Genomic DNA, 27,855 nt, shown 5'->3' with positions numbered 1-27,855 from the left:
GCACTAGGACCCAGGACCCGTTTTAGGGCTAATCACTGTAAATGCGCTCGTATGACTGGATCTTACAGCCAGAAAGGAATGTTCTGCCCTGTCGGGCCCATGTAACTCATGTGTACAGTTGTAGAGTAACCTTCGAGATAACGCTTATTTGAGGCGGGGTAACTTGTGCGCCACGAAGTGACTACATTTAAGATCAAGGGTTTTTTTTTTTTTTTTTAATTTTACCGCAAATATAATCTGTCACTTGGTCATTATTGCGGACAGTCGGGCAAACCAAGATGGAGTGCCAGTGGAAACCAGACGAGCAAGGACTTCAGCAAATCTTGCAGCTTCTGAAGGAGTCTCAATCCCCCGACACAACCACGCAAAGATCCGTCCAACAAGTATCCTTAGCTGTTTCACGATACTTTTCAATTACATGCTGATTATCTCCTGGTAGCTGTGATGTGTCTGTCGATGGTTAGCTAACGGCTATCTAGCTAGCTAGTTTTGCGACACTAGAGGAGCTTGTTCTAAACAGGCTAAGCAAAAGCAATCTCAATATAGTCTTGCAGGATTTTGGTCACGTATGAATTGACGTTGGGACGAAACACTATAACACTTAGCTAGAGCTACTGTCCGACAGCTAGTTAGCTAGCGGTTAGCTATTTAAGATGGCCAAGCCTGCCAACGTAACTGTCATATTGTCAGTTATCCTAGCTAACGTGCGCTAGCGTTAACTTTAATTGTCTACCAATGGTTTTACTAGCTGAGTTTGTAGCTAGCTAGGTACATTCCGGATAGACGCCAATTTCAGCTAGCTGCCCGTTACGGAGGCCCGATGTGTAGCCAGGTTAGCTAGGTTAACTCGCTTCTCAGACTAATTATCCACTGTAACCGATTAGATACGACGTCACGTGATATGTTGTACTAACCAGATTTATTCAGCAGCTGTCTAGCCAGGTCGCTACAGTTGTATTGCCGTTAATATCTTAGCTAACTTTACTCGTTGCTGCTGAGCGTGAAATAACAGTAACTAGATAGCTATACATTGGAATTTTATTAGTATACAGTATGAACAATAGTCAGTATATCAGGGATTAACAATAGCTATCTAGTTTACGACAAGCAAATACTGACAGGTTTCTTATCAGTTAAAGCCACATCTAACATGCTACCTAGCTAACGTTAGACGTCCTCTTCTGTGTTAGGGCGTAATGTTTTGATACGGCGTCATTGTCATGGCCGTACCTTGTGTTCATTTCATTTAGTATTTGACCTGCTTTTTCGTGAATTCTATATAATTTTGGTGTATACATAAGTACGATGTGGTTTTGCAGGTGTTGATTTTATAGCTATTTTAGGTCAAAGATGGTGCAACTTGTGTGATTGAGACTGTGTGGTTGAGAATAATTAATTATCTAACTAGCTGCCTAAATAACGTTGACTAAAGGTTTGTAAATAAATTTAAAACTAGGGTTAACCAAGAGATCACAAAGAAAGGTGATGTATTTGTTTTTACCTAGATTAACGTTAAACCATCGGTTTGCGGGAAACACCAGATTTTTAAAACCGTCCCCGTAATTTGGAATATTTTGCAACAAAATATTTAGCTTTGACCAAGATAGAATGGTATCCCGATGGATACAAACAGATTTACATGCAATCACGTGGATTATTCCATATTATATATGTATTAATAAAATGAGCTAGCCTGTTTTAAATCTAGAAAATTTGTGTAATAAATCTGAAACTGTGAGGTCCTAACGTGTACCTTTACCGAATTTACATGTGTATATATAAAGGAACACACAAAGTGCCATTAAAGGGGGATTTTTAAGAAATGTATGTTAATCCCCTATATAATAACATTTGTTGTCTACTACCTGCTTGGTCTTTTTCACTTCATGTGGCACTGTGTGAAAATTCTTTCCTTAATGTATTTCTCAGAAACTTGAACAGCTCAATCAGTTCCCAGACTTCAACAATTACTTGATATTTGTGCTTACAAAGCTGAAGTCAGAAGGTAGAGTTTGCTCACATAGGTGCAGTTTGTGTCCATGTGCTGCTGTAGAGTAGAGATTCCTTGAGCCTATTCAGGGATGAACTGCTTGAAGAATATGGGTCACTCTAATTTTAAACTGTGATAACCCTGCCTTTAGAGATGCTGTTTTCAGAACACTGTTTCTTGTATGAACAGTAGGACAACCTTACTGCTTGTAACCCATCTTGTTGTTCTCCATTCTTGGAGCAGTGGGGTTGTTGCAGCATCCATGCATACATATATTCATGTACATATATGGTTGATTGATTTGAAGAGAATAAAATAAAATGTAAAATAACGAAGCACTTAGTACCGATGACCTTCATAACTGCCTAAAGCTACTTTTATTGTATGGGTCAGAGTGCTGTCTACATAGGCTCTGCTATAATGTTCCAGTATTGCAGACAGGAACTTCTCCCTGTACCTAATGTTCTTTTGTGATGGATTCACTTTAACACTTAAAAGGATAACATCTTAGAAAAATTGACCTACTGCTTTAACCAAACATCATCATTTAATTTTCTATGCAGTGGCAGCTATGTGGCGATAGATATTCCCTTTGTTTATTTTTTTTCTCTCTCTCAATTACTCATAACAACCCCTCCTCTGACTCCTGCAGATGAGCCCACTCGTTCTCTCAGTGGGTTGATCTTGAAGAACAACGTGAAGGCCCATTACCAGAACTTTCCTGATGGAGTCTCCGACTTCATCAAAAATGAGTGCTTGCAGAACATTGGTGACTCTTCACCTCTTATCCGAGCTACTGTGGGTGAGTAGAGGCTTGCCATCGCAACTGCCACATTTCTCAGAGTGCTGATGTAAGAGCAGTTTTCACTTTCCTAATTCTAAAAATGGGCTGGATAAATTTGATTGGCATTCTTACTCTGTGATGCTCGATCCAAATGGCCTTTCTCTCAGTTCCTGATCATTTACTTTCTCAGTTATGTCTCTCTTGTAGTGCTTAAAAGATTCCATGATCTGCAAGTGTCTGACTTTTATAACCTAACTGTAATGGAAATTGGTAGCATGCTGTCAAAGAGTAAATTCCTGTGTACATCCTCTGTTCTTGAACCCCCCCAGACTGCATGGATATGTGCAGCCTAAGGCAGAGCAGGGAGTGACTCAGGGCCCAGAGTTTATGTTAAAAATGGGATGTCATTGCTGACATCACTTGTTGCATCATTGCATACATGTTTCTAAGATATAAAAGAGACAATGCATCTTAAATGTGTTTGGAGTAAATCTGAGACAGTGAGGGTTACATCATGGCATATTCTTATAAAAAACCTGCGTGTGTATTGTGCATTACTGGAATATTTTCATTTAGGTGTCAGTGTATCAAATTCTGGCATTTCTAAATTCTATTTCTAAAATCTGTTTTAAAGTGAGTTGTAGATATAGTGAGGTATTCACAGAGTGTTATTTACAGAATCGCACTCCAGGAGCATTTTTATTTTAAATGACACTGTTCACGTTTATGGCTTTTTGAACAGTTTTGTCATTTATGGATGACTATGAGCCATCATTACCTTAGTCTGTTATAATATTGCTTAAGAACTCTGCTTATGCAGACTCCTAAATGTGTTTCATTGATTTTACAGCTGTGAGCTTTTTCGCTTTTATGGGGAAGGCAAGAACAAAGCAGAATGCTTTGGTGTCTAAATCCAGTGTTCGAGTTTAAATCAAGCCTGACAGTATGGCAGTGTGTGTCAGATGCTTTTGGTTTCCTGTTCTAATGTTGGTTTCGAATGTTGTTTTTTTACAATAAATCCATCGCCCTCCTGGCTCATTTTGTGGCGAGTGTGACCTTATTTATGAACCTTATTTAGCGTAGCCTGTAGTTTTTCTTTTTTATGGCAAGTAACCTTTAAAAAGTTTGTAGAATAAAGTCTGTTTGCAATCCTCTTGGTTTTTTTTTTTTTGTCATTTGTGATTGCGAGGTAAATATGTCATAGGACAGAACTGCTGAAGTGTAGTTTTTCCGCAGTCAGTTGTTCTGTATTGAAACATCAAGATCACGTCACCATATTATGTCTCCACCATATAGTTCTAATTTGTAGTTTAAATAAAACAACTAAAAATTGAAAACTAGGCTACTTCACAGCATACGGTCTGTTTTTCTCAGGTATACTCATTACCACTATAGCCTCTAAAGGAGAACTGCAAAATTGGCCAGAACTTCTGCCCAAACTCTGTTTGCTACTTGATTCAGAGGACTACAACACCTGTGAGGTAAGTCACATAGACATGGTCGTGGTCATTTAAACCACTAGGTTTTATAAGGGCATTGTAATGCAATGTCAACGTTCTTTCCACCAAAGAAGATTTTGCTGTAATCTTTGGTAGAGAAGGAGATGATGTTTTATCATCTGTATTTTTTTTTTGTCTTGTTTCTGGTTGTTTACTTGTCAGCAACTTCGCAGTCTCCAGATGGATTTGTCTATGTAGCCTGGTGTAATAACCAAGCGTTGATATTGTTGAAATTTAATATCTCAGATATGCATTAATATGTAGTGGGATGATGGTTGTTCATTCTGGTCCTTGTTATCTTTTGTCTGTAAATGCATCTCCGTGTGGCAAAAAAATATAATGCCTATATTTATTTCTCCATCCTGCCATGTGATGATTTCTAAATTGAAACTAGCAACTAAGGCTGCAACACACTCTCTGAAACAAAGATTTCACACAGTGATGGTAACATATAAACACACACACACATACACATAATCGTCAGTGGTGGGTGTTGGTGTTTATTATTTATTTTGCACATGCAGTTTTTCTGTAAGCACCAGAATGTATGTGGAACTAGTCTGTAGGCAGCATTTGATTAAAGGATTTTTATATCAGGGATTTAGAAATGCCTGTGATAAGTTTTTGACCTTGGTGTCCAGAATATGACTGACTAATTTTAATTTTTGCTGTACATCATCTTTGATCAGTTGTGGCCATGGTTGATAAATGCAGGATTCCTTAACTGGGCGTTTAAAGAACGTGTGTAATGTATGTCAGGGGCCTGTGTTTTAACAAGGACCCCTACAGCAACGTAGGTAGACTCCCCTCTAGCACCAAGCACCAAAAATAGCTCCTCTGATCCACAATCCTTTGCGGTGTCTGGAGGCAGCACTGCAGTTGTAAATCAATGTATGGGCTTTAGTCAACCATTGTGTCTGGTTAGAATGGTTAACTGAACGTTACTTCTCTCACTCGCCCCTTCTTTTAATTTCTTCATGCACATTATCCGTGTCCTGTTCCACCATTTAAAGCTTTCAGAGTTAATTTCCTTGTGGCTGTAGTCAGCATTTTAAAGTGATTGATGGGCACCAAGTGACTCGTGACTAGTAGTCCATCTCTCATAATGGAACACTCATGCCAAGTCATTTCGTCATTCTGAAATGCACTTATGGGGCATGCTACTGAGTGCAATGTCCTGAGGTAGAGATTGCCTCTCTAGAACATAGTTTAGCTGCAACATTCTGTTCTATTAATTCTAAATAAAGCATAGCCCAGGTGTGAATCTCTAAATATTTCAAGAATGTTGTAATGTCTTTATTAGGTTTGCCACAGAGCAGTTTAATGGTGTGTAGTGATGGTCTATTTTAAGTGCCATGCAATTATGTCAAGTCAGGTGTTCTTTAGATGGTGGGTTTTGTATGTTGGAAATTCCATTGGCTTTGTCACTTTGTGTCAGCTATTCCTTGTTCCATATAGGCATTCTTAATGTATGAATGCAGCTGAATGTGTAAGTCCTGAAGTTAGCTAGTCAGTTTGGCCTGAAAATTATATTCTGAGATGTATTTTGTGGTGATCACAGATGATCATGTGGTTTTTATCCGTGCTTCAAACAACTCTGTTTAAGTCTGGAGAGTCAGAAGGTTTCATTATCAAATGTAGCATCTGATTGATTGGAGTGTTAGAGTTGGTGTTTTTACTCAAAAGTCCATATACAGAAATTGATCAGCATATTACTTTTTGTATTGAAGTCGATATAATTTTTTTTTGGTGAGAAGTACAATATGTGGAAACACTCCATTAGATTCTGTCCCAAAAAAATAAAAAATGAACAAGAAACAACAGGTTAATTGTATCTTCTGATGTCCTACCCAGGAAGTGACCTTTTAGACCTTGAAAACATGACGCATCTTTTTCTATTTCCTCCTACTCTCCAATTTGGAGTGCTGCACTTTGCATAGCAGTAGCTGCCAGTGGAGAATGTTGCCATGGCAACAGCCAGCACCCAGACATCGCCTGTTGCCACAACGCCATATGCCTTGTGGCCTGATTAGATTCCTAACACAGGTTGGGTGTGCATGAGCTTGAAAACAAGAATTCCTGTGCATTCTGGAGGGGGGAGGGGGGAGGGGTGGGCATAAGTGGCATTGCATTATTGTAATGATATGGCTGGCACGGGTTATGAGGAGCATGGAAATTAGGGCCCTCCACAGACAGTATGACTTTGAAAGGAATTTTCATTTGCTATAGCTCCTCATATAAGGCTAACACGCGTTCTGTAGTCTAACAGACTTATGTTGTAAATATTTTTTTTTTCTTTTTCTCCTGTCTGGTTTCTTAAAATGGTAAAATAGAAACAGCAGTATCTTACGGGAAAAGACAAGGTTTGATTTTATAAATTGAGGATGGGAAATATGAACCAGTCAAATATTCCATGTATTTACATGTAGGTCTGCAGTGACATAAATTGTCTGTCCATCTATGATCCTCCCTCTTTCTTTCTCTCTTTCTCAGGGGGCATTTGGAGCTCTGCAGAAAATCTGCGAGGATTCAGCTGAGATCCTGGACAGCGACATGCTGGACCGACCTCTCAATGTTATGATCCCTAAATTTCTGCAGTTTTTCAAGCACAGCAGCCCCAAGATCAGGTGGGAAGCATCTATGTTCTGTCAGCAAGCACAAATCCTGAAGCGAGCATTCCTGATTTTCCTGAGTTGCGAGAGAGCTAGGGACTTTCATGAGGTCAGGTTCCAGAATCACACAGTCATTGCTGTTTTCTTGGTGTTTATTTCAGATCTCATGCCATTGCCTGTGTGAACCAGTTCATCATCAGCAGAACGCAGGCCCTAATGCTGCACATCGATCCCTTCATTGAGGTACATGGCTTCTAACTTTGCATCATTTATTCACCATGTTGCATCGGAGGGATCGTGCTGACCCAAAGCCTGTGTGTTTTGTGCACTGCAGAACCTGTTTGCACTGGCGGGTGACGAGGAGCCGGAGGTGCGGAAGAATGTGTGCCGGGCCCTGGTGATGCTACTGGAGGTCCGTATGGACCGCCTCCTGCCCCACATGCACAACATCACTGAGGTGAGTCAGCAATGTCAACCAGGTCAACAATGAATTTTCTTCCTGGGTAAAAAAAAACCCCAAACAAAACTGTTTATTATGTATTTTTATGATGCTGAATCAAATGTTTTCAGAATTTTCCCATCACCCATAGTAGGTTTTTGTTGTTGTTCCAATATGTCATTATGTGTAGTATGGAAAGATGGTACCAAGGGAAATGGGTCACTATGGTACACTGAAGAGGGATGTTCCTGAGGCTAAATATAGGCAAAACTCCTACATTGTACATTTTAGATGTACGTTTATACACATTTTAAGTATAATAATAGCTTTATATATTAATTATAATATATAATTAATATATAGTTTTGGAAACAAACAAAAAAAAAAGTTAAAAATGTATTGCCCAGTGTAACCGCCCATTCATCTCCACCTCATGTGACCCCAAGACACATTGTGTATTGTCTCAGCAAGCACCCACCTTCTCTGCTCTCGGTGTTTTGTCCAGCACTCTGCTACTTTCCAAGGAAAGCTCTGAATGCCTGAAACATCGGTAGAGGAAAAAAATGAGTCACTGCCACCATCTACTGGCCAGAAGTGTACCGCTCTAGACAAATGCCATCAAATCTCTCTCTCTCTCTGTTGTTGCGTGCTTCAGTACATGTTGCAGAGGACGCAGGACCAGGATGAGAATGTCGCTCTGGAAGCCTGCGAGTTCTGGCTCACACTGGCAGAGCAGCCTGTCTGTAAGGATGTGCTCTGTGGCCACCTGTCCAAGTGAGTACACAGACCAGGTGTAATGCACTCCAATGGGGAAGCAAAAAGAAAAATGGGAATCTTGCACGTCACACCTCAGACTTATTCTTGCTGAGAGGGCCACTTGCCATGGTTTCACTTTATTCAATAATTTGCAGAGTCTGGCTGTTGAAATACTGCAGAATCTTATGATGTTGAATAATGCCGGATTTCTTCTTTGAAGTGTAAACAACTAATAATCCATTATTGTTACCATTCTATCATAGGCTGGTTCCAGTTTTGGTGAATGGCATGAAATACTCTGAGATTGACATAATTCTCCTGAAGGTTAGCAGAACATTTCATACTTTGACAATTGGAGCTGTCGGCACTCATCTTGATGAAACATGTAAAGGTCATGGATGGTGTTTGAATCCACATGTATTTGTGTGTACCCAGGGTGACGTGGAGGAGGATGAAGCCATCCCAGACAACGAGCAGGACATCCGGCCTCGATTCCACCGCTCGCGTACTGTTGCCCAGCAGCACGAGGGTGGTGACGGCATCGAGGAGGACGACGATGAGGATGAAGATGACCTAGATGATGATGACGCCATCTCTGACTGGAACTTGCGTGAGAGTCCGCTGCTTTTGGAACACGGATGCCACGGCCTACACCGTCGGCCGGGCAAGACTGAGTCCCTGTTTCTCTGCCCGCAGGGAAGTGCTCAGCGGCAGCGCTGGATGTCCTGGCGAATGTGTTCCGGGAGGACCTACTGCTGCACACCCTCCCTCTGCTGAAAGAGCTGCTCTTCCACCCAGACTGGGTCATCAAAGAATCTGGCATACTCGTGCTAGGGGCCATCGCAGAGGGTGCGTAACACACAAGTGAATGTGTGAACTCACAGGTGTCTTCAGAATCAGCTGCCGATTTAGATTGTTAAAGCATCTTTGTTGAAATTTCATATTACTTATGCAAAGGATGTTTTGGATTTGTAATCCTCTCTTCACCCCTCCCCGACCCCTTCCAGGTTGTATGCAGGGTATGATTGCATATTTGCCAGAGCTGATTCCTCACCTGGTGCAGTGTCTGGCTGATAAGAAGGCTCTCGTACGCTCTATCACCTGCTGGACGCTGAGCCGTTATGCCCACTGGGTTGTGAGCCAGCCGGCCGACGCCTACCTCAAACCCCTCATGACAGAGCTGCTCAAACGTATACTGGACAGCAACAAACGTGTCCAAGAGGCAGCATGCAGGTGTGTGTGTGTGAGAGAGAGAGAGAGAATAAGACTGATGTGCAAAATATTTATCTGATTAAGTAACATTGACACAGTTTTTAGGACAAATGTCTGTAAAGTAATATTTATGACTTTGCACAGGAAAGATATCTGTAAAACTCAGAGATGGGTGTGATTACTTGATTTATACACTGTCTTCACAAAATATGTATGCGGTATTCATAACTTTCACTGGTCATTACTGAATGAAACATTACACATAGTTATCAGCCAGGAGAATGGGTGGATTTGATCTATATTGCTTACTTGTCTATAATCCTACATCTGTGTAAAATATTGACATTTAAACTGCTTATCGTAAAGAAATTGCTGGTAGTTTGGAGGCTACATGTAGTAGAATTTACTTAAAGCTATCTAATACTAGTACATGCTTTCTTCCTTACTTCCATGCTTGTGAAAAAGCACAAAAAAAAAAAATCCTTCCAAAGGATATAGCTGAAGATTTATGAACATGGCAATATGCACAGGATTAAAATGTCCTGGGGTTATTTCTACCAGTTATTTTATAGTAATTAATTTTATAATAATAATAAATTAATTTATATAGCACCTTTCACAGACTCAAGACTCGCTTTAAAATAAAGCCGAAGAGGAAAAAGATATATTGATTGACACAACACAATAATTAAATATGAATAGGAAGAGAAGCTATGAGAAATTTTGAGAAAGGAGGTATGTTTTAAGTTTTGATTTGAAAGAGAAAAGTGAAGAGCAGAGATGGAGAGATTGAGCTAAAGTGTTCCATAATTTTGGGGCCTTGACACTATAGGATCTGCCTCTTACAGAGACAAGTCTAAACTTGGAGATGGAAAGGAGACCTGCATTAGCAGACCAAAGTGTATGGATGGGGCAGTATGAATGAGTTCAGCTAGGTAGGGAGGTGCAAGACTGTGCAGAACTTTGAATGTAAAGAGGAGGATTTTTAAACTGAGTGCGTTTTGGGACGGGGAGCCAGTGTACACTGGGGTGATGTGGCCTGATTTCCTTGTATGAAGGAGGATTCTTGTGGCTGAATTTTGGATATATTGAAGTGAGCGAATGGTTTTGTTTGGGATGCCAACACAGAGAGTGTTACAGTAGTCAAGACAGAGAGATGATGAACCAAAGTCTCAGCGTCTAGTTTGAAGAGCATAGGCCAAAATCTAGCAATATTACGGAGGTGAAAAAAGCATTTTTGACCAATGACTTGCTGTGGGGATCAAAAGAGAGTGAGAAGTCAAAAGGTACACCAAGGTTCCTAACTGTGCATAAGGAATTGATCAAGACACCATCCAGATTTAATTTAAAATTGGAGAAATTTGAGAGTTTGGACTTCGGGCCAATAAATAGAAATTCTGTTTTGTCAGAGTTTAGTCTTAATAAGTTTATGCTCATCCACTGCTTGAGATCTTGGATACAAGATAGTGAAACAGGAGGTGGTAGGGTAGTGTTAGCCTTGGTGTTAATAAAAATCTGAGTATCATCAGCATAACAGTAGAAATGAAGACCATGTCTGCAGATAATCTGACCAAGGGATAGCATGTAGATAATGAGCAGGAGAGGGCCAAGGACTGATCCCTGGGGAACACCTTGAGTGACGTATTGGTGTATGATTTGTGTTTACCTAAAACAACAAAATGTGTTCTATTTGAAAGAATCTTATTAGTAATGCCAATATTTGAGAGGCGGGCAATGAGTATGTTTTGGTTAATTGTGTCAAATGCAGCACTTAAACCAAGAAGAAGGAGAAACCTCAGATTACCAGAATTAGTAGAGAGAAAAAGGTCATTGAGAACATGCAAGAGGACTGGCTCAAATAGAGAGGTTCAAATGGAACCTGTAGGTAAAAGGCACCAAAATCTTTACTGATGCAAGAGCACAAATTCCAAATAAATAGCTGACATGGATTGGGACTGGACTAAATTCACAGAGGATCGTGGGTGGTCATTATCCCACCTGCCCATTTAAAGATAATCTCATTCGAATGAGGCTTCAAGCATGGATGATTGTGTATGTTGCAGGTCTATAATATTCCACATTTCCAGTTCTCAGTCCTGCAACAGGTTCATGAATGTCAGGCCACCTTTTCAACTTCTGTTTAACCACATTATATGTCACAGCTCAGTATTTATTCAATTAATTGAATCTGGTAATATATATTTTTTGGTTTAAGGAAGCTCATAAGGTTCTTTGAGGTTAATCCTAAAAGGCAAATTGTAGTTACACAGTGGTTTGGGCCTGATTAAACGGGTTCCTAATGGCGCTTTCTTCTTTACAATCAATTGTAAATCATTAGACTTGCCAAAATTCATATTTCAGTTTATGTAGCTTTATGTAGCTTTTTCCATTTTGATGGAAAGAATTAATCCTTAAGCTTTTTAACAGATCAAAAAGGCTAGTGTTGCTAACAGGCTAACATCATTTTTGTCTTAAACATTTCATACAGTTACATTTATCTGACGCTTTTATCCAAAGTGACTTATACTTTATGACTGAGTACAACTAGAGCAATTGAGGGTTAAGGGATTTGCTCAGGGGCCCAACAGTGGCATCTTAGCAGTGGTAGGACTTGAACCAGCAACCTTACAATTACAAGTCAAGTACCTTAACCAACTGAGCTACAGTTGTGTTAAAGTTTATTGGTTTTCATAACTGCTATTTTCACAACTGGACATAACGACATTATATGTCAACACACAGTATTTATTCAGTTTATTCAAAATTTCTTTGTTGAAGGAAGTTCTTTCTCATATATATATATATATATATATATATATATATATATATATATATATATATATATATATATATATATATATATATATATATATATATATAAATACAAAAAGTCTGCTACTTACAGTAGGCATATATTTACTATTGTGCAAAAATAAAAAATCTAAAAAAAGAAAACCCTGAAACCCAGTCAGGGTTTGTTTAATGGTGTGTCAACCCCTGTGTCTCTTGCCCAGTGCCTTTGCCACTCTAGAGGAGGAGGCGTGTACAGAGTTGGTGCCCTATCTGGCCTATATTCTGGACACGCTGGTCTTCGCCTTCAGCAAATACCAGCACAAGAACCTTCTTATCCTTTATGATGCCATTGGCACTCTGGCAGATTCTGTAGGCCTCCATCTCAACAAACCGGTATATGTGCATGCATACACACACACACTTCTTCAGTGACATGAGCATAAATCCATAAATATTTGACAAAATTGCCATGCTGCTGTCTTTAGGAATACATTCAGATGCTGATGCCACCATTGATTCAGAAGTGGAACCAGCTGAAAGATGAAGATAAAGACCTTTTCCCTCTCCTGGAGGTTGGAAACTTTCTGAGACTCTCAAGACACTTCTGCATGCCATGGTGAACTTATTTTACATCACTTGGCCATTTCATTGTGAGCTGCTTTACCCTTGCAGTGCCTGTCATCTGTGGCTACCGCCCTGCAGAGCGGCTTTCTGCCCTACTGCGAACCAGTCTACCAGCGCTGTGTCAACCTGGTCCAGAAGACCCTGGCCCAAGCCATGGTGAGGCAGGCTTCAGACCCTGACGGACACAGTACAGTCCTGATTGTGTGGATGAGCAGGGTCCTGTGTCTTTCAAAGATAATTTTCCCTTTCTCTGTGCTCTGTTCACTTAGCTCCATCAGTCACAACCTGAGGTCTACGAAGCTCCTGACAAAGACTTCATGATTGTGGCTCTGGATCTGCTCAGTGGGCTGGCTGAGGGTCTGGGTGGTAACGTTGAGCAGCTGGTGGCACGCAGTAATATTCTCACCCTCATGTATCAGTGCATGCAGGTAATATTTGTTTGTGTGTCAATTCTTATTATGTTGATCTGCTATTTTAAGGCCTTCTTCAAGGACTTCTCATTGAAAGTTGTAGCTCTTTTTTTTTTTTTTATGCAATCAGCAAAAGGTATGATTTGGATGTTGCCAAAATCACGTGAAAATTGAACATGGGTAGAGGTTAAAGGAGCTTGTTGGGAACGTAGTTAATGATGTAATTTATAGATGCATCTTCAACATTTGTTGGGGTTGCATAATATATTCTGATCTATTCATTATAGCAATATTTTTGAAATACCAATATCACATAAATCACATAAAAATTGTAATATGTTATACTACAGAAATTAGCATATATTAATACAGCCTTCTTAAATTAGAAAAGGGGGGAAAGAAACTTTCACCATGGATTTACACTTGTAATTCATTTGAAAGTTCTTTAAAATGGGGTTCAGTTTTAGCTTTAGAACTCATTCTCCAAGAGTGTTTTCTTGCAGCCTGGTGAATTTTGTCTGAATCAGGACTGTATGTTTATTATCTTGGTCCTCCCAACCTTTCTTCCTAAATCTCAGCCAGGGAGTTTTTCCTTGCTACAGTCGCCCCTGGCTTGTTCATTAGGGATCTGGACCCATACATTTGTAAAATGCGTTGACAACTTGTTGTAAAAAGCACTATATAAAATAAATTTGACTTGACTTGAATGTAAGGTCATTGTATTGATTGTGCATTAATCACCAACTTCTTGAGCCTTCTTAGTATTGCTGTAAGTCGTATGACTTATTTCTGCACATCTTTGTTTTTTAGGATAAAATGCCTGAGGTACGGCAGAGTTCTTTTGCCCTGTTAGGTGATCTCACCAAAGCATGCTTCCAGCATGTCAAACCATGTATTGGTAAGTTCAGCCCTTAAGTCTGACACAGTAGGAGTGCCTTTTTTTTTTGTAAGATCAGAGGGAGGTGCCCGGGCAGGGTTACTAGGAGTTTAATTCAGAGCAGGATGGTAATAAATGTCTGGCAATGACTTTCAGATGATATGTTTATATTAAAGAATGCTGTATATCTTATTCCTGCTGGTGAGATTAAGCCACTATACAATGAAAAACTTAATGTTTTGTTTGTTGTTGAGCTGTGTGTGGGGTTTCTTGTTTGTTTTTGTTTTTTATTTATCAAGATATGATTATTGGGGATGGTGTTTGTTACAGACCTTTGCCTGCAGAGTTCACATGCAGGCTTATTTTCCTTAGAATGGGAGAATAGACAGATGGGTTTGGTTTATTGATTGCCTAGAATGTGTGCTAAGACACCAGTGCTAAACATTACTTAAAGGGCCTGAGACAACCTGGGATAAAAATAAAAAACAGAACTCAGTAAGTGTTTAGTGGAGTGTGTGAAAACAGCCAAGGTGAAAAACACAAGATGTATTGTTAGAGATTTAGGTAACAGTTTGGTCTAATGCACTTCTTTTGCATAAAAATATTATTAAAGTAAGGATGGTAAATACTTAGTGATTTAGTAAACTAACCACTGCAACATTCTGGTTATCCATGATGACTACCCCCATAAACACTTTGCTTTTCAAGAAGAAATTATTCTGGAAAGGTGGAAGTTATGCAGATGATAGAGCTTCATTTTAAATGAATAAATATGGTCTATTCCAACAGTTTTACCTTGGAGTTTGGTTTAAAATGCATTTATATGGCTTAACAATTTCATTTGAAATAAATAAAGAATTTGGTTTGTGTTTATAAAAGGACCACCTTATAAATAAGTCTTCAAACTATTTGTTCCCTGCCTGTTTTGTTTTTGCAGAAACAGTCATTTACATGTAATAGCATTTAGCTGACACTTTTATCCAAAGCGACTTACAAATATGACTGAGTACAACTCAGAGCAGTTGAGGGTCTTGATCAGGGGCAACTTGGCAGTAGTGGGGCTTGAACCAGCAACCTTCCAATTACAAGTCAAGTATCTTATCCACTGAGCTACTACTACCACCCTACTAATCGCCTTTTTTGAAGGGTGGTGAATGCTGTTTTATTTAAAAACATGAAATTGCCTCAAGGTAAAATCAGTCAAGGTTTGCAGTAAAATAGCTTTCAATCCTTTCTAGGATTGGTCTCATAGCTCCAGTCCAAAGTGAATAAGCAATGTTGGGCATCAGATATGTCTGGGATGCTGATTGACTACATTTAGTGGGAAAACTGGTTAAATGTAGTTCTTAGTTGTTGTTTTTTTGCCAATGTAATCCTTTAAACATATTTGTAAATAGAAGCTTTCTGTTTTGTTATATAACAATTATCATTATGCTTTATCTTCTAGCGGATTTCATGCCTATTTTAGGCACAAACCTGAACCCAGAGTTGATTTCTGTGTGCAACAATGCAACCTGGGCCATTGGGGAAATATCTATTCAAATGGGTAAGCACCTGGTTTATTGTAATGTAAAAATGTTGCCCTTGCCTCTTAGGTTATTAATAGCTAAATAATTATTTCTTTCTTGAAACTGATGGACACTATGGTGCATAATTGGACAAGACTGCCAACTTTTTTGTGGGGGTGGGTGGTTTGCAGGGAGAGAGTCATGAGTATAAGTTAAAGCTGAAGATGAAAACGGAGTGGACTTGTCTTAAAAATTCAAATGAGTAACACTGTCAGGCACACAACAGGAGAAACGCAGAAACTGATATGAAAACCTGGGCACTCCACAAAGATATTTTTTGCAACATCCAAATAAAATAATGCTAATCGGTAGCCTTTGCATTGGAAACAAGCTAACAATAACATGACTGCAACATGAGAAATGACTGCATTACTATTTTAGCTTTATGGTTAATTGTTTTGAAAATCTAATTTAAAAAATCAAGCTACCTGTCAAGCAGAAATGTGGCTCACTTGGCATCAGAGTTTAATCCTCTTTTCACCTCTGAAAAGATGTTTAATTGTTTTTGTTTTATCTTGGGTTCATTCTTTTTCTAATTCTTTAGATTGCTTTTCTTCATTTGTATTATTGTCAAGACATGGTCACATTTTGGCAAATATAACAGTTATTTTTATATGGATTAACTACTGTTGCTTTAACAGAACAATTTATAAAAGTGCTACATTTTTACATCATCTGCTCTTAACAGCAGTGAGCTGTTGGTCTTAACTTATTATGGGCACCCTTAGTAGAAGTCATGAAAAAATGTTCTCAACTTGAAGTTATGCTGAAAAATACAAGAGATTTCAATGACGCTCAGCTACCATCATCAGAGAGGACTTCGTGCTGGTGTAATAAATTTTCATTATCAGGATCAAGTATACTGTGCTGCTGTTGTGTAGCACTATGGACTACAGTTTCTTTACTGCCTTACTTATTTTGACCCTTGGACACTTGCTGTCTCTTTTACATGCACACTAATCCACACAGATTCTTTTCTCTATGTGCAGGTGTTGAGATGCAGCCTTATGTGTCCATGGTTTTGCACCAGCTGATAGAGATCATTAACAGACCCAACACACCCAAGACTCTGCTGGAGAATACAGGTATCACTGGGAGGTGCTAGAGAAGGCTGTCCCCTATTAGGGAGCTTCTCAACCCAACCCCCATTTCCGACTCTCCAATGGCTATTAATCTCCATACATACTCCAAAGGGTGGACTTTATAAGTCTTGCTATTAGCTACATTATAAAGTAATCATGCCCAGTAAAAATGGGTAAAGGAGAAATGGTCAAATCTGACCAGAGTGTGCGACTTCCTCTTGTCCATTGTAAGGGACTCTTAGTCCATGTTCCATATGAACATAGCAAATCTTGTAAAAGTCCAACCATGGTGTTGACAGAAGTGGATTAATTATTTGAAAATGACTGTTGGATATTTTTCATATTTTAGCAAATGTTATCTGAAAGCATTCACCAGGATGTTTTGTCAGTTGATTAGGATTAAAGAATTAGTATTCTTGATGTTTCAAAGTGTAACCAGCTTGAAGACGAATGTTGAAATATGGTAAAACCTCACTGAATTCTGAGTAGATATTTGGAGCCAAAATATCTCTCTCTGCCTCTGTATTCAGTTCTTTTTTGTGTTGTCAAGATAAACATATAGCACCTACATCTTGCAAATTTCCTCCCGGTTCCAGTTCACTTTAATTATAAAGTCCTTTGATCAGAAAGCTACAAATCTTGAGCCACACGATCAGTCTACATTGATTCCTGTCAAGATCTGATCTGAAACTGAAGTATAACTTCCGTACCTAACTTCCCCAGAAACTAGGGTACTTGTAGATGTGTTCTTGTTTGTCACTTTGTTTCTGTTGTTTTAGTTACTGTTTTGTTTTGTTTTTTTTCAATGTGAATGCATATCTGCCAGTAGATGTTGAATGTTGTTTAGTTAAGGGTGGCTTATGTTTGATGCAGGATAGCTAATTTTAGACCCTGCTAAATTTAGACACAGAGAGACACACTCCATAAAAAAAAAACAAAAAAACAACCCAGCAAAAAACAAAAAGAAACTAATTAAAGTAATAGAAAAAGCAATTGCATACTAGTCTAAGGCAAAGTGTGGGTCTGTTCTTGAGGATTTTGTAGTGTGGGGTGGAAGACTTCTCACATTAAGAATGTGGCTGCCTTCAGGTCAGTGGCGCTGTCAAGTGGGTGTCACATGGTATGGTGTATCAAATAGAATCATACTCTTTTTTTTTTTTTTTTTTTTTTTTTTTTTTTTTCCTTTCTTTCAGTACACTTTAAAAACATTTACAATCAACAAACCTTAATACAGTATGTGTTTTCTAACATTGATCAATGTCTTGCATATTTTATTTATTGCAGAATGAGGCAGTGGAGAACAATGAGGCAGTGGTGATAGCTAAATGTGGTAATACTGTTGATAATGGATCCCATATTGCCAATAAGTTATAATAAAAATATAGATGTCGACATTCACTTCAGAATTGTTTCATAGCATTGACTGATGTTCCTTGGACATGGGTTAATCATTTAAGTTGTTTAACTGAATTCTTAATAAGTAAATAGGCATGTTTATGTAGCCTAAGTACCCTATGTTTACTTCATAATGGCCTATTTGTTTGTTTGTTTGTTTGTTTAACACCTGGTGGGGCATCCATAGAACCTACTCATGTAACCTGCATGACATTTATTTGCACTGAGAAATTTGGTGATGCCATCACTGATCTAAATAAACAAACAAACAAAAGTGTACAGTCCAAAGGGACTGTAGCTGGCCATGTTCCTAGAGTGGAAGGGTTGCACTGGCAGGGTTTAGCATTTTGCCTTTCGCAGAATGACATTGATTCTGCTAGGTGTCCTCACTTGGCAGCCTTGCATGGCTCTCATACACCTTTTAAAACGCATCCACAGGCTTCACCCCAACACTGAAGTGATGCATACAAGCACTGTAAATTGGGGATAGTTAAAATAGCTTGCAACAAAATGGTTCACTAATGTAATTAAGAAAAAAAAGACTTTCGTTACACACTGGCTGAGTGTAACCTTCTTGATTTTCCAGAGTAATCAGCAGACCCAACACTTGTTTTTGATAACATGCATTAGTCTATCCTGCACTGAACTATGTTCTAATGAGCCAATCATCTGCTTTCTGCATGTCTCATTGGACTGTTCATAAATGCCTGTCTTTTAATGAGAATGTTGCGTAGTTTTGTGTCTCTTAAACTCAGGTCTCCCTCTGTGCCTCTTAAGATCCTGGTGGACTCTAGTCTTCTCCATGTAGTTTGCTTGTTGTAATGTTTTTTCTTAGGAAAAAAGACAGACAGAAAAAAAATACATTTCTGTTCTATTTAAGGATATTTTTGTGAGTTTAAGGGAGAAAATCTCAGAAAACAAATTTAATGATTGCATTTTTTTTTAAATAAATGGTACAACAAAACCATAGAACAAAGCACAAAATACACTTATCCTTTTTACTTGTAAAATAACTTAAATCCCTTACCTAAAGAGTTGTTTTAGCTTCTAGGTATACTAAATGCTTCGTTTTCTAAGACATCTCCCTTAAATGAATTGTTTCTTTTTAGAGTGTCATATTTTACATTTCCCCCGCTTAGTCTGGGGGGTATGAAGAGCACTAGTGAAATCTTGTGTTTATTCTCATACACAGATTCTGTTGAGTTCTGTTTCTGAGTTGTCTGTTTGTTTGTTTGTTTTTTCTTTTTGTTTTTCTCCTCCTCCCCTCCATTCGCTCATGTCTTGGTTGGCGTTTGGTGCTGTATAACCGTGATTGCGTTACCTTAGCAATAACAATTGGTCGTCTTGGTTACGTTTGTCCTCAAGAGGTGGCACCCATGCTACAGCAGTTTATAAGACCCTGGTGTGTATTATTCAATCTTTTATTTCATTCATTATCTCTCTCTGCTTATCTTCTCTGTACCTTATTAATTCCTTCTTTCTCTCCTATTCACCTGCTCTGTAACCTTGTCCCAGTACTCTTAAAAAGCCTCCTTCCTGCTTAATCACAATTTGAAACGTCTGAATGGTTAAAACCAAACCCTTTAAAGTTGCCAAGTTCCTTCTTTTGTCTGTGCAGTTCATCCAGGCAATGTGTTCTCCAAAAATTACAGTAGGAGCTGGTTGAAGAGATTTGGGATGGGGAAGCCCTTTCCTTTTCCCTCTGTCACTCTCTCTGTCTCTTTTCTGTTCTGTATGACCAATCAATATCATTACCTACCATGTGACTAACCCTGTCCTTCTAGGTCTTGTCGTTTAATTTGCCTCAGTAGCACCTTCATGTATTCTGTATTGATTTATTTCAATTTTTTATTTCGGTTGCTGTCTTTTATTGTCACTATCTAACTACTATTCAAATGCATGGAATAGTATCACATGCTTGCTGATGATAAAAAGAAAACCATGAAAAGACATGTTTTTAAGGAATAGGAGGGGGGGGGAGCGTCTCCTAATTAAGATATAGCGCCCACTAACTGCATGATGGTCCCATAAAGTCTCCCAAATCTCCCTTAGTGTAACTCCCTGAAACAGAAATTGGCAGAATATAAGGTGCTTTTACATATTTTTTTTTCAGACAAATCTGTTCTTTTAAAGCAGTGAAGTAAAATTATTTCAAAATAGCTGTTTGATGACTCAGTGTTAGCTACAGATGTGCACTTATTTGTAATGCGGAAGATGCATAGCACATGCCCCTGGCAATGTTTTTTGCCACCATACATGAATATTTTCTCCCCACAAGTGTTTAAAGCATTCTATAAAAATTATTTAAATACAGAAACTGACCATTAGAAAATAATATATGTATAATTAACAGAAAATAATTCACTGTAAAATATTTAGAGTAAATGTATTTAGGCTATGTATTAAGATAAATTTAGATGTAAAAATACTAAGGAATAATTGTCATACATTTTTATAAAGTCACTTAAATATGACTTTTAATTTTAAGGTGCTCTGAGGTGGTAGTTGTGATGAACTCTGTGCATTTGTAGCGGCTGCGTAAGTGGGCAGGTGTGTTATTTGAAAATGGGCCTTCTCTCCATCACTAGGTGCACCTCACTACGCAATATAAGAGACAATGAGGAAAAAGACTCCGCCTTTAGGGGGATCTGCACCATGATCACAGTCAACCCTGGAGGTGTGGTGCAGGTAAGTTATTGTGCATATTACCACTATAAACCACAATCAGGGATTTTTAGATCTGTTTATCATACTTATGATGTGTTCACACCTGCTCTTTTAGATTGCACCATTATAATGCAGTGTTTTCCAAATGCAACTTTTGAAACCTGTTGTCAAACACAATGGTGCAGGCAAATGAATGTAAAAATATGGCTCTTCTTGCTCTTGACTGCTGGTTCCTCCATTCAGGGTTCTGTGAAAGTGAGGAGAGCAGCATGCCCCAATCCAGTACTAATACATTCAGTGTTTTCAGTACTATTGCTATCTTTTGTTTATTCTGAATCCTTGATTGTGGCTTTGATTTTTCTCACCTCATGACTGTGGAGAGTCATATTTACTGAACATGGTAAAAGCCATACACATGTACCTCTTTCCCTGTTTATCATCCTGCTTTTAGGACTTTATATTTTTCTGTGATGCTGTGGCATCATGGGTGAACCCTAAAGATGACCTACGAGACATGTTCTACAAGGTAAAATTAATAGCAAAACAAAGAATATACTGATATTAACTTTTTCATCATGAAATATTTTTTCAAGTGGCTTATTTAAAATTCTGGTAATTGCCAATACTATGACTTTGGTATGTGTTTGCAGAGGATGAAAATAAATGACATTTGACACATTTTTGATGTAATTAATTAAATGTAATTGTGTCATTCAATTCCAAATATGTTTGCATTGTGATTTACATGTATGCTTCTCAATAGATCCTCCATGGGTTTAAGAATCAGGTTGGCGAAGAGAACTGGAGGCGTTTTTCAGACCAGTTCCCCTTGCCTCTGAAGGAGCGACTCGCAGCTTTCTATGGAGTCTAATCACTCTTGGAGAAACTGGCCTGGTTTAAGAGGTAATAGAAAATGCCTTACTTCTCCACATTTTTTTTCTGGGTTAGCACTTCAACTTTCCTGTAGAACATGAATTGAGTATATCACATTTACAGAGTCACCATTTCAATTCAATCTTAATTTTTACTGTTTCTTTTTGGCTTTAGGTCCTTAGGTTGTGGGAAATTATGGGAGCCTCAAAATCCCCAGGGAACATGCGGCCCTTTACTGGGGGGAAGGGTGGTCTGGCTGGGATGCAGCGGGGTGTGGAGCCCCTAAACCCCGTAAGGTGGGGTGGGAGGGTGTGGTTTGATGTGATACAACTCAGCAAAACTGTGTCAAGCAAGAAACTAACTTTAAATGCCCAGTCAAATAAACTAGAGAGGAAACCTTTTCATAAACAAATACTGGTGTTCATTAATCTAAAATATAGGCAGGATATTAAGGGGATAAAAAGACAGTGAAATCATCACTGATGTAACATTGCTAGATTATATTTAGGAAAATGTCACAAGACAACTCTAGCTGCAGAGAAAGGTATCATAAATCAAATGGCCCAAACTGGAGGTGGAAGTTGGACAGAATGGTACCATTAGGTACAAAAATACTCATAGGATGGTACAAAGTATAATCTGACTGCATGAAAGTGTGCGGTCCATGCTGTTCTTTTGTTGCACAGCAGTACATGGTAAAATATTAAAGTAAATGCTGAAAAACTATCAAGTTTTAAGGTATGGTGTCTAAATAATAGATCACAGCTTCATAGTGTAACTGTACAAACGTGAGGGTCCACAAACCATTTGTAAGAGCATATGATGGAGACCATGTTTTTATTTAATTTTTTCCTCCTGTGTGCGTGTGTTAGATTTGACTTGAGTTCGAAGGTGTCAGAGAAAGACATAATGGGTGCATCACATCTCATACACACTTGCTACCTTTGATTAGTTGTTCTAAATCAATTTCCCCATGCAAGGACTTCAAACCCTTATCCTGTTTCATTTTCATGTGTGAATAAGCAATCGTGGTCTCGAATGATAAGTCCATTACATTATGGTTTGACATGGATTGACAACCTTGAAACCCTTTTTGTGCGTGGGTGTATGTCTGACATTTTTCAATGTCTACTTGTTTTTGCTTAGTTTGCCGGGAGCATGATTTTGCAAATGCTTGTAATGACCTTTTTGACTAGAATAAGATGGGTACTTAAATGTTCGATTCATGCATGTTGGTGGCCCTGTAATTGGTTTTGTCATTACCCCCAGACACCTCTTACATAATGACTTATTGCATATTTGCATCCTGTTACTTGTATGTTGGTTCCCCACTGCCTGTTTGAAGACCCGTGTTCCATAAAGAACCCTTGGCATTAGAAGCTCAGCAAAAACAAATAGGAAAATAGGACAGTAAGTCTTAAAATTGCCTGGATGTATCTCGAGGTACATTTGGTTTCAAAATCAGCTAGAGTATTTCTGTAGAAACATAAATGTCTCTGCAGGTCAGAGCCATTGAGAAAATACTTATTTTTACTTGTTTGTGAAATCCTTCTCATCCCACAAATCTAGGAACATGGAAGTGCAAGAATGACTGACATGCTTTTAGTTGGAGCTACTAAAAGATACTCAAGATACTTACTCAGACTTTAAGATTTGAATGAGATTTCTCTCTGTGAAAATGAAGGAAGAAAACTGGTTAGTTTTCAGTATAGGTGATTTTCTTGTTTGTAATTAAATGGACATGAAATGGCATGAGTAAACTATGGGAAAGGCATTCACCTTTAAATGAAATAAAATACAGTAGAAATGTAAAGTGTTGTAAAGATCAATTTTGTTAGGAGTTGTATATTATTTAAAAGTTTAGAGTAATTCATCAGAGAATTATGTATTTAAGAATCCTAAAGAAAGCAACGTTTTTTTTTGTTTGTTTGTTTTTTGTGCCATCCAAACACCATGGGATATTATCAGGCTTGTTCATTTGTATATGTAATTTTAATACATTATGTTTGTCCAGTAGATGTGTCTAGTGTTAATAATCTGTCACATTCCATCTGTTTCAACATGATAATAAAAAATTGGCTTGGCTTTAAAATGGAAAAAAAAAAAAAAAAAAAGTTTAAAAAATTAATGCTGTTAGTGTTGTCTTACATATGAGTGCTGCTATGTGATGTTTTCTACTTGAATTGTTTTTGTTGTTGTTGTTGTTGTTGTTGTTGTTGTAGAATCCTCAGGAGGTATGTTTACCATTTTATTTAGTTTAAGTATGTTAGTGTTATTTTATATGTACCCCCTCCTCCTGTCCCCTGTCATGAGTAGCATGGAAATCTACTCCTGCTGTTTAGTCAATGATCATGCTTCAGACTCTGACTTTCCATTTTCCCATTGAGAAAGTCTTTCCAGTTTTGGAAAGAAAAATCGGATAGAAAAAACTACATTAAAAGAGTACAATGTACTACAATGTTAGCTTGTAGCTTTTTTCACATAAATATTAAGCAATGCATAGCTTTTTATCAAGATAAAATGACTGGGTGGAAGACAAACTGGCACAGCAGTATGTGAATAGTGGCAACTTATTCTAATGAAAGTGCAGTATTTACTGTGATGCCTTGAAATTGGACATGGATTTCAGGCAATCCATATTGCTAGATGACTGCTTGCTTGGAGATTGCACAATATTAAATACAGTAGTTTATTTTATTTCTATTAAATTTTGTCAAATTAGCACTGTATCAACTACTGTTTTTTGTTTGTTTTTATGGGGTTTTTTTGGGGGGGGGGGTTTGTTTGTTTTTATGGTTAGGGGAGGGAGATATTAGTTAAGGAATGATATAATAGCCATGTAAATCCTCTTTGCTTATTAGCTCCCATTGCTCTTATTTGAGAGAACTTTCATTTATTCCTTTTTTGTGACAAGCTGCTGAATTTCAGAGACAAATATCTCGAAGGTAATCATTTTTGGGGGCCACCAAATATTTTGGATCATGCAAAGAATCTATATTGTAGTAATTTTGTAATGACATTTGTATGACCTTGTGATGGATGTGACTTTGTATCACTGCTTGGATCTGTACATTGAAAATAAACTGTTTACATAAACTGTTACATACTTGTCTAACTCGAATTCCTTATGAGAGAACATTGGGAAGAACATAAAACCAGCAGTAGAAAGGTACACTTAATTTCAATTACAGGTACCCCTAATTTCAATTAGTGTTCGATTGTAACCAGAATATTGTATTAAAGGAAAAAGTAATTCATAAAACATAATTCAAGCCATATAGGCCTACTGTTTTTCTCTCAAGGGCCTGCAGTTTTACAAGGCTAAAGTCAGATTTATTCAGAATTCTTTAACTGGACCTTAGACAAATCTTGCTTGTGAATTATAATCATATAATAACTCTGAAATGTAAATTTTATTTTGCGAACTGAAATGTGTTTTTCGCCAGAAGTGAAAACCGTATAAGCATTACATTAGTGCTATTTCATGCAGACGTACTTTAAAATAGGGTTAAAATTTACACAATTTACATTAAAATTTCTGATGTGGAAAGCTTGTTAATGTCTTAGAGCCACCGCTAGTGGCGCTATTCAGTCATAAAAGTGGACTTCTCTTTACAGCTGACGGACAGGGAGAGGAGGCAAGTGAACTCAGGCGGTGGAGGTGGAGTCTTGGAATCAGAGGGAGGAAAAGGAGCAGAAGGGGGGAAAGCAAAAAAAAAAAAAAAAAAAACCCAAGAGGCAACAAAATCGGGGAAAGAAGCGCGGATTACTGCTTCAATTGAACCTGAAGTTTTATTACGGTAAAGACAACAGCCGCCCAGAAGAATTGAGGAAACAAGATGATAACGCCTTATTTCCTGGAAAATTTCTGGGTAGGTTGGTTTTTTTTTTCTTGGTGGTGTATTTTGGTTAGCCGGATTGTATGCCAGTTGTTCAGTTGAAGCCCCTCCCCTGCTGTAAACGAGCTCAACATGGTTTTATTTTTTGACCTATTTTGTGTTTCTTCTTCAGTGCTCGATGTATAAAGCTTGCCGGTAAAACTAGCTAGCTAGTTAAGGGGAACACTGGAAACTGTTGCCCCATTTCCCGTGCTATCTCGGGGATTGGGCCTCGGTGAACTCCGACTAACATGTCCAGCCAACTGGAATGCCCGTCTGTGTAAGGTAATTGGCTGTCACTAAACGTCCTAGACCGTTCGTGGCCTTATTCAGGAAGATAATTGGATATCTCGGCTGTCATTCGCGAGGTGTTTTGTCGTCATTATCCTCCCTAATAATGTTAGAGTGAGACACCAGAGGCTTTTTTTACAACATTAATTGTATGAAATTACTTTATTCTCCAGGACTCTCTTAGGGCACTTTATTGTGTAATAGTAACCTAATTTCCGGCTAAATATTTAGACAGTAGATCTCTTGACAAGTTGTGCTCGTTCATAACTTTGGCCAGGGACGTGCCGGTCAGATAGGCTAACGTCCTTATCCAGATGTGTTTTGCTAGTTAGTTAACTATATTAGAGGTGTAAACAGTAGAAAATTATTATTCACGTGTTAACCTAGCTAGCTAGGTGTTGCAAACACCTGCTCGGTTCCAGACCTTTGGGGAAAAATACTCAGATATTAGGCTCGCACATAACTCTTGCAAAAGCAATATTATTTCCCTTTTGACTGTTTCGTGAACATTGTTTCGTAAGTTCCTTGGCTGCTATAACGTTGTATGGGAGAAAAAAATAAGCTAACATGTTTGGGGATCTAACAAATTTATTTTATCTCATTAGAAGCTGTAGCACGCGTGTAAAAAAAAGTTAAAAGTTATGTGAGGACAAGGTTAACGATTTGTGTGTGTGTGTGTGAGAGAGAGAGAGAGAGAGAGAGAGAGAGATGTGTTCATGGTTGTTACCGTCTGCTTGCAGATGTTAACCATGTGTTTGAGGAAGTAAATGTATCAGGCCAAAGTATAAAAGCAGAAAAAAACAGTCTACGGCAATACATTTACAGTTCACAGCCTGTAACTGATTGTTTTGTATGTGTGCATTTCCAAATAGTAAAAGCCTTTTACTCTAGTAGGGTGTAGGTCTGTAGCACAGTCCAGGTATTATGCTTATGCAACACTAGAAAAACAGAATGAAAGTTTTATATTTTGGAGCTTTAGACCAGAACAAAAAAAAAAATGCATTTGTAAGAAAATAAGAAGTATAGAGCTGGATTTACATTTCAGAAAGTCAAGAGTGAGTCTCTATGATGTCATGCTAAACTGACTGTAGCCAATGGTGTTTCCACTTGTTGAACTGTACTATTGCAGCAGTGTTGGATAAGCATTTGATTGACTTTTGAACTGAGTAGTTGTTAAATGACAGTTAAGTCTGAAAAGACAATGAGATGGTAAGTAAAGGCTGGATTGAAGGATTTGGAGGCTGTGGTGTATGGTCCTCAATCAGCTCTTTGTGTCGAAGGACTCAGTAGGACAGCAAGGCTATGATCAGCTGTGCGCTTGTAATGCAGGACACACTCATGAATACGTAGGCAAGTTCAGTCGTTTCCAGAGCCGCACAGTGTCCTTGCTCTTTCACACATACTCCCTTCAACTCTTCTCGTTCTCTCTCACACACCTGCCTTGTACAAATGTAGTCACTGTGCAAAACACCCACAGCTTGGTAGCCTGAGTTACCCTGAGTACCACCCCCTCAGCTACTGCCTACTTACTGATGCTCTCTGATGGAGTGGTGGTGTATGGGCAGTATAAACATATTTCATACATACCTGAGGAAGCATTACGATGACCTTTCTCTGCCCAGCGTTGAGGAAACCAGTTGCTCATATGTCCTCCCCAGATAGTCCATGTATTTTATATAGTCTTGTTTCTTAACATATGTGAGGGTTATCAGCACCTCTTTATTTCTTGTAACAAATGTGTCAGTAGTTGACGTAGAGAAAATACTATGGAATAACAGGAGGGCATCGAGGTTAGTGTTGAAAACCCCTGGTTTTTAATTTCTGTGCATTAGCATTCATGTTCTGCTACCACGAGCTCACTGTTTTCAAATCCTAGCCCAGCCCCTGCACCATTTTCTCTGTTCTAATATATGAACCATCTGCTGGGTGATGATTAGCAGAGGAGCTGTCCACAGCTTTTTAGAACAGGGAAGCTAGTATGCCGTGCTGGGATTCCCCATGCTTGTTCTTGGGGAGACAGTGGGATACACCAATACTCTTGCTAACCAGATGCAGATGTTATCTCTAGTTAAGCACAGGGTCCGGTGATGGGTTATGTTTCCTGG

General features: G+C 38.5%; 2 protein-coding genes across 7 annotated transcripts in view; both read left to right on the top strand.

The window, feature by feature from the left end:
* Positions 1–22: 22 nt before the first annotated feature.
* tnpo1 (transportin 1) lies at positions 23–24,683 on the top strand. Of its 3 annotated transcripts, none has more exons than XM_027007935.2 (24): positions 23–383; positions 1,930–2,005; positions 2,643–2,792; positions 4,149–4,255; positions 6,767–6,900; positions 7,047–7,128; positions 7,220–7,342; positions 7,980–8,098; positions 8,344–8,404; positions 8,516–8,690; positions 8,777–8,929; positions 9,088–9,313; positions 12,307–12,478; positions 12,571–12,657; positions 12,758–12,865; positions 12,979–13,137; positions 13,930–14,017; positions 15,444–15,542; positions 16,554–16,649; positions 19,407–19,443; positions 20,630–20,729; positions 21,160–21,234; positions 21,472–21,611; positions 21,756–24,683. In XM_027007935.2, the coding sequence occupies exons 1-23, from the start codon at positions 279–281 to the stop codon at positions 21,577–21,579; spliced, it is 2,640 nt and encodes an 879-aa protein (XP_026863736.1). In that variant the 5' UTR covers positions 23–278; the 3' UTR covers positions 21,580–21,611; positions 21,756–24,683. The 3 variants fall into 3 exon arrangements, with proteins under 3 accessions (XP_026863736.1, XP_026863735.1, XP_026863737.1); XM_027007934.2 differs by having other exon boundaries at positions 19,368–19,443; XM_027007936.2 differs by lacking the exons at positions 19,407–19,443; positions 21,160–21,234; positions 21,472–21,611; positions 21,756–24,683 and having other exon boundaries at positions 20,630–20,724.
* Positions 24,684–25,256: 573 nt separating this feature from the next.
* The window catches only part of fcho2 (FCH and mu domain containing endocytic adaptor 2), a 39,765-nt gene continuing 37,166 nt past the window's right edge, over positions 25,257–27,855 (top strand). For 2 of the 4 annotated variants that reach the window (XM_035526088.1, XM_027007930.2), the window contains exon 1: positions 25,257–25,453. In XM_035526088.1, coding sequence (XP_035381981.1) covers positions 25,421–25,453 — 33 coding nt within the window. In that variant the 5' untranslated portion in view covers positions 25,257–25,420. Of the gene's footprint in view, positions 25,454–25,526; positions 25,745–27,855 lie in introns of those variants that run through there. The other 2 variants (XM_035526091.1, XM_035526089.1) reach the window with 2 other exon arrangements.

Source organism: Electrophorus electricus, chromosome 5, assembly GCF_013358815.1.
Source record: "Electrophorus electricus isolate fEleEle1 chromosome 5, fEleEle1.pri, whole genome shotgun sequence".
Classification (NCBI taxonomy): domain Eukaryota; kingdom Metazoa; phylum Chordata; class Actinopteri; order Gymnotiformes; family Gymnotidae; genus Electrophorus; species Electrophorus electricus.
This window is presented reverse-complemented; position numbering and strand designations above follow the sequence as displayed.

What these genes read in the sequence shown, in the direction of transcription:
- tnpo1 (XM_027007934.2), top strand. Translation starts at nt 279, where the DNA reads ATGGAGTGCCAGTGGAAACCAGACGAGCAAGGACTTCAGCAAATCTTG. An exon ending in ACCTTTTCCCTCTCCTGGAG is followed by an intron (nt 12,658 to 12,757) that starts GTTGGAAACTTT and finishes TTACCCTTGCAG; the next exon opens with TGCCTGTCATCTGTGGCTAC. An exon ending in GACTCTGCTGGAGAATACAG is followed by an intron (nt 16,650 to 19,367) that starts GTATCACTGGGA and finishes GCGTTACCTTAG; the next exon opens with CAATAACAATTGGTCGTCTT.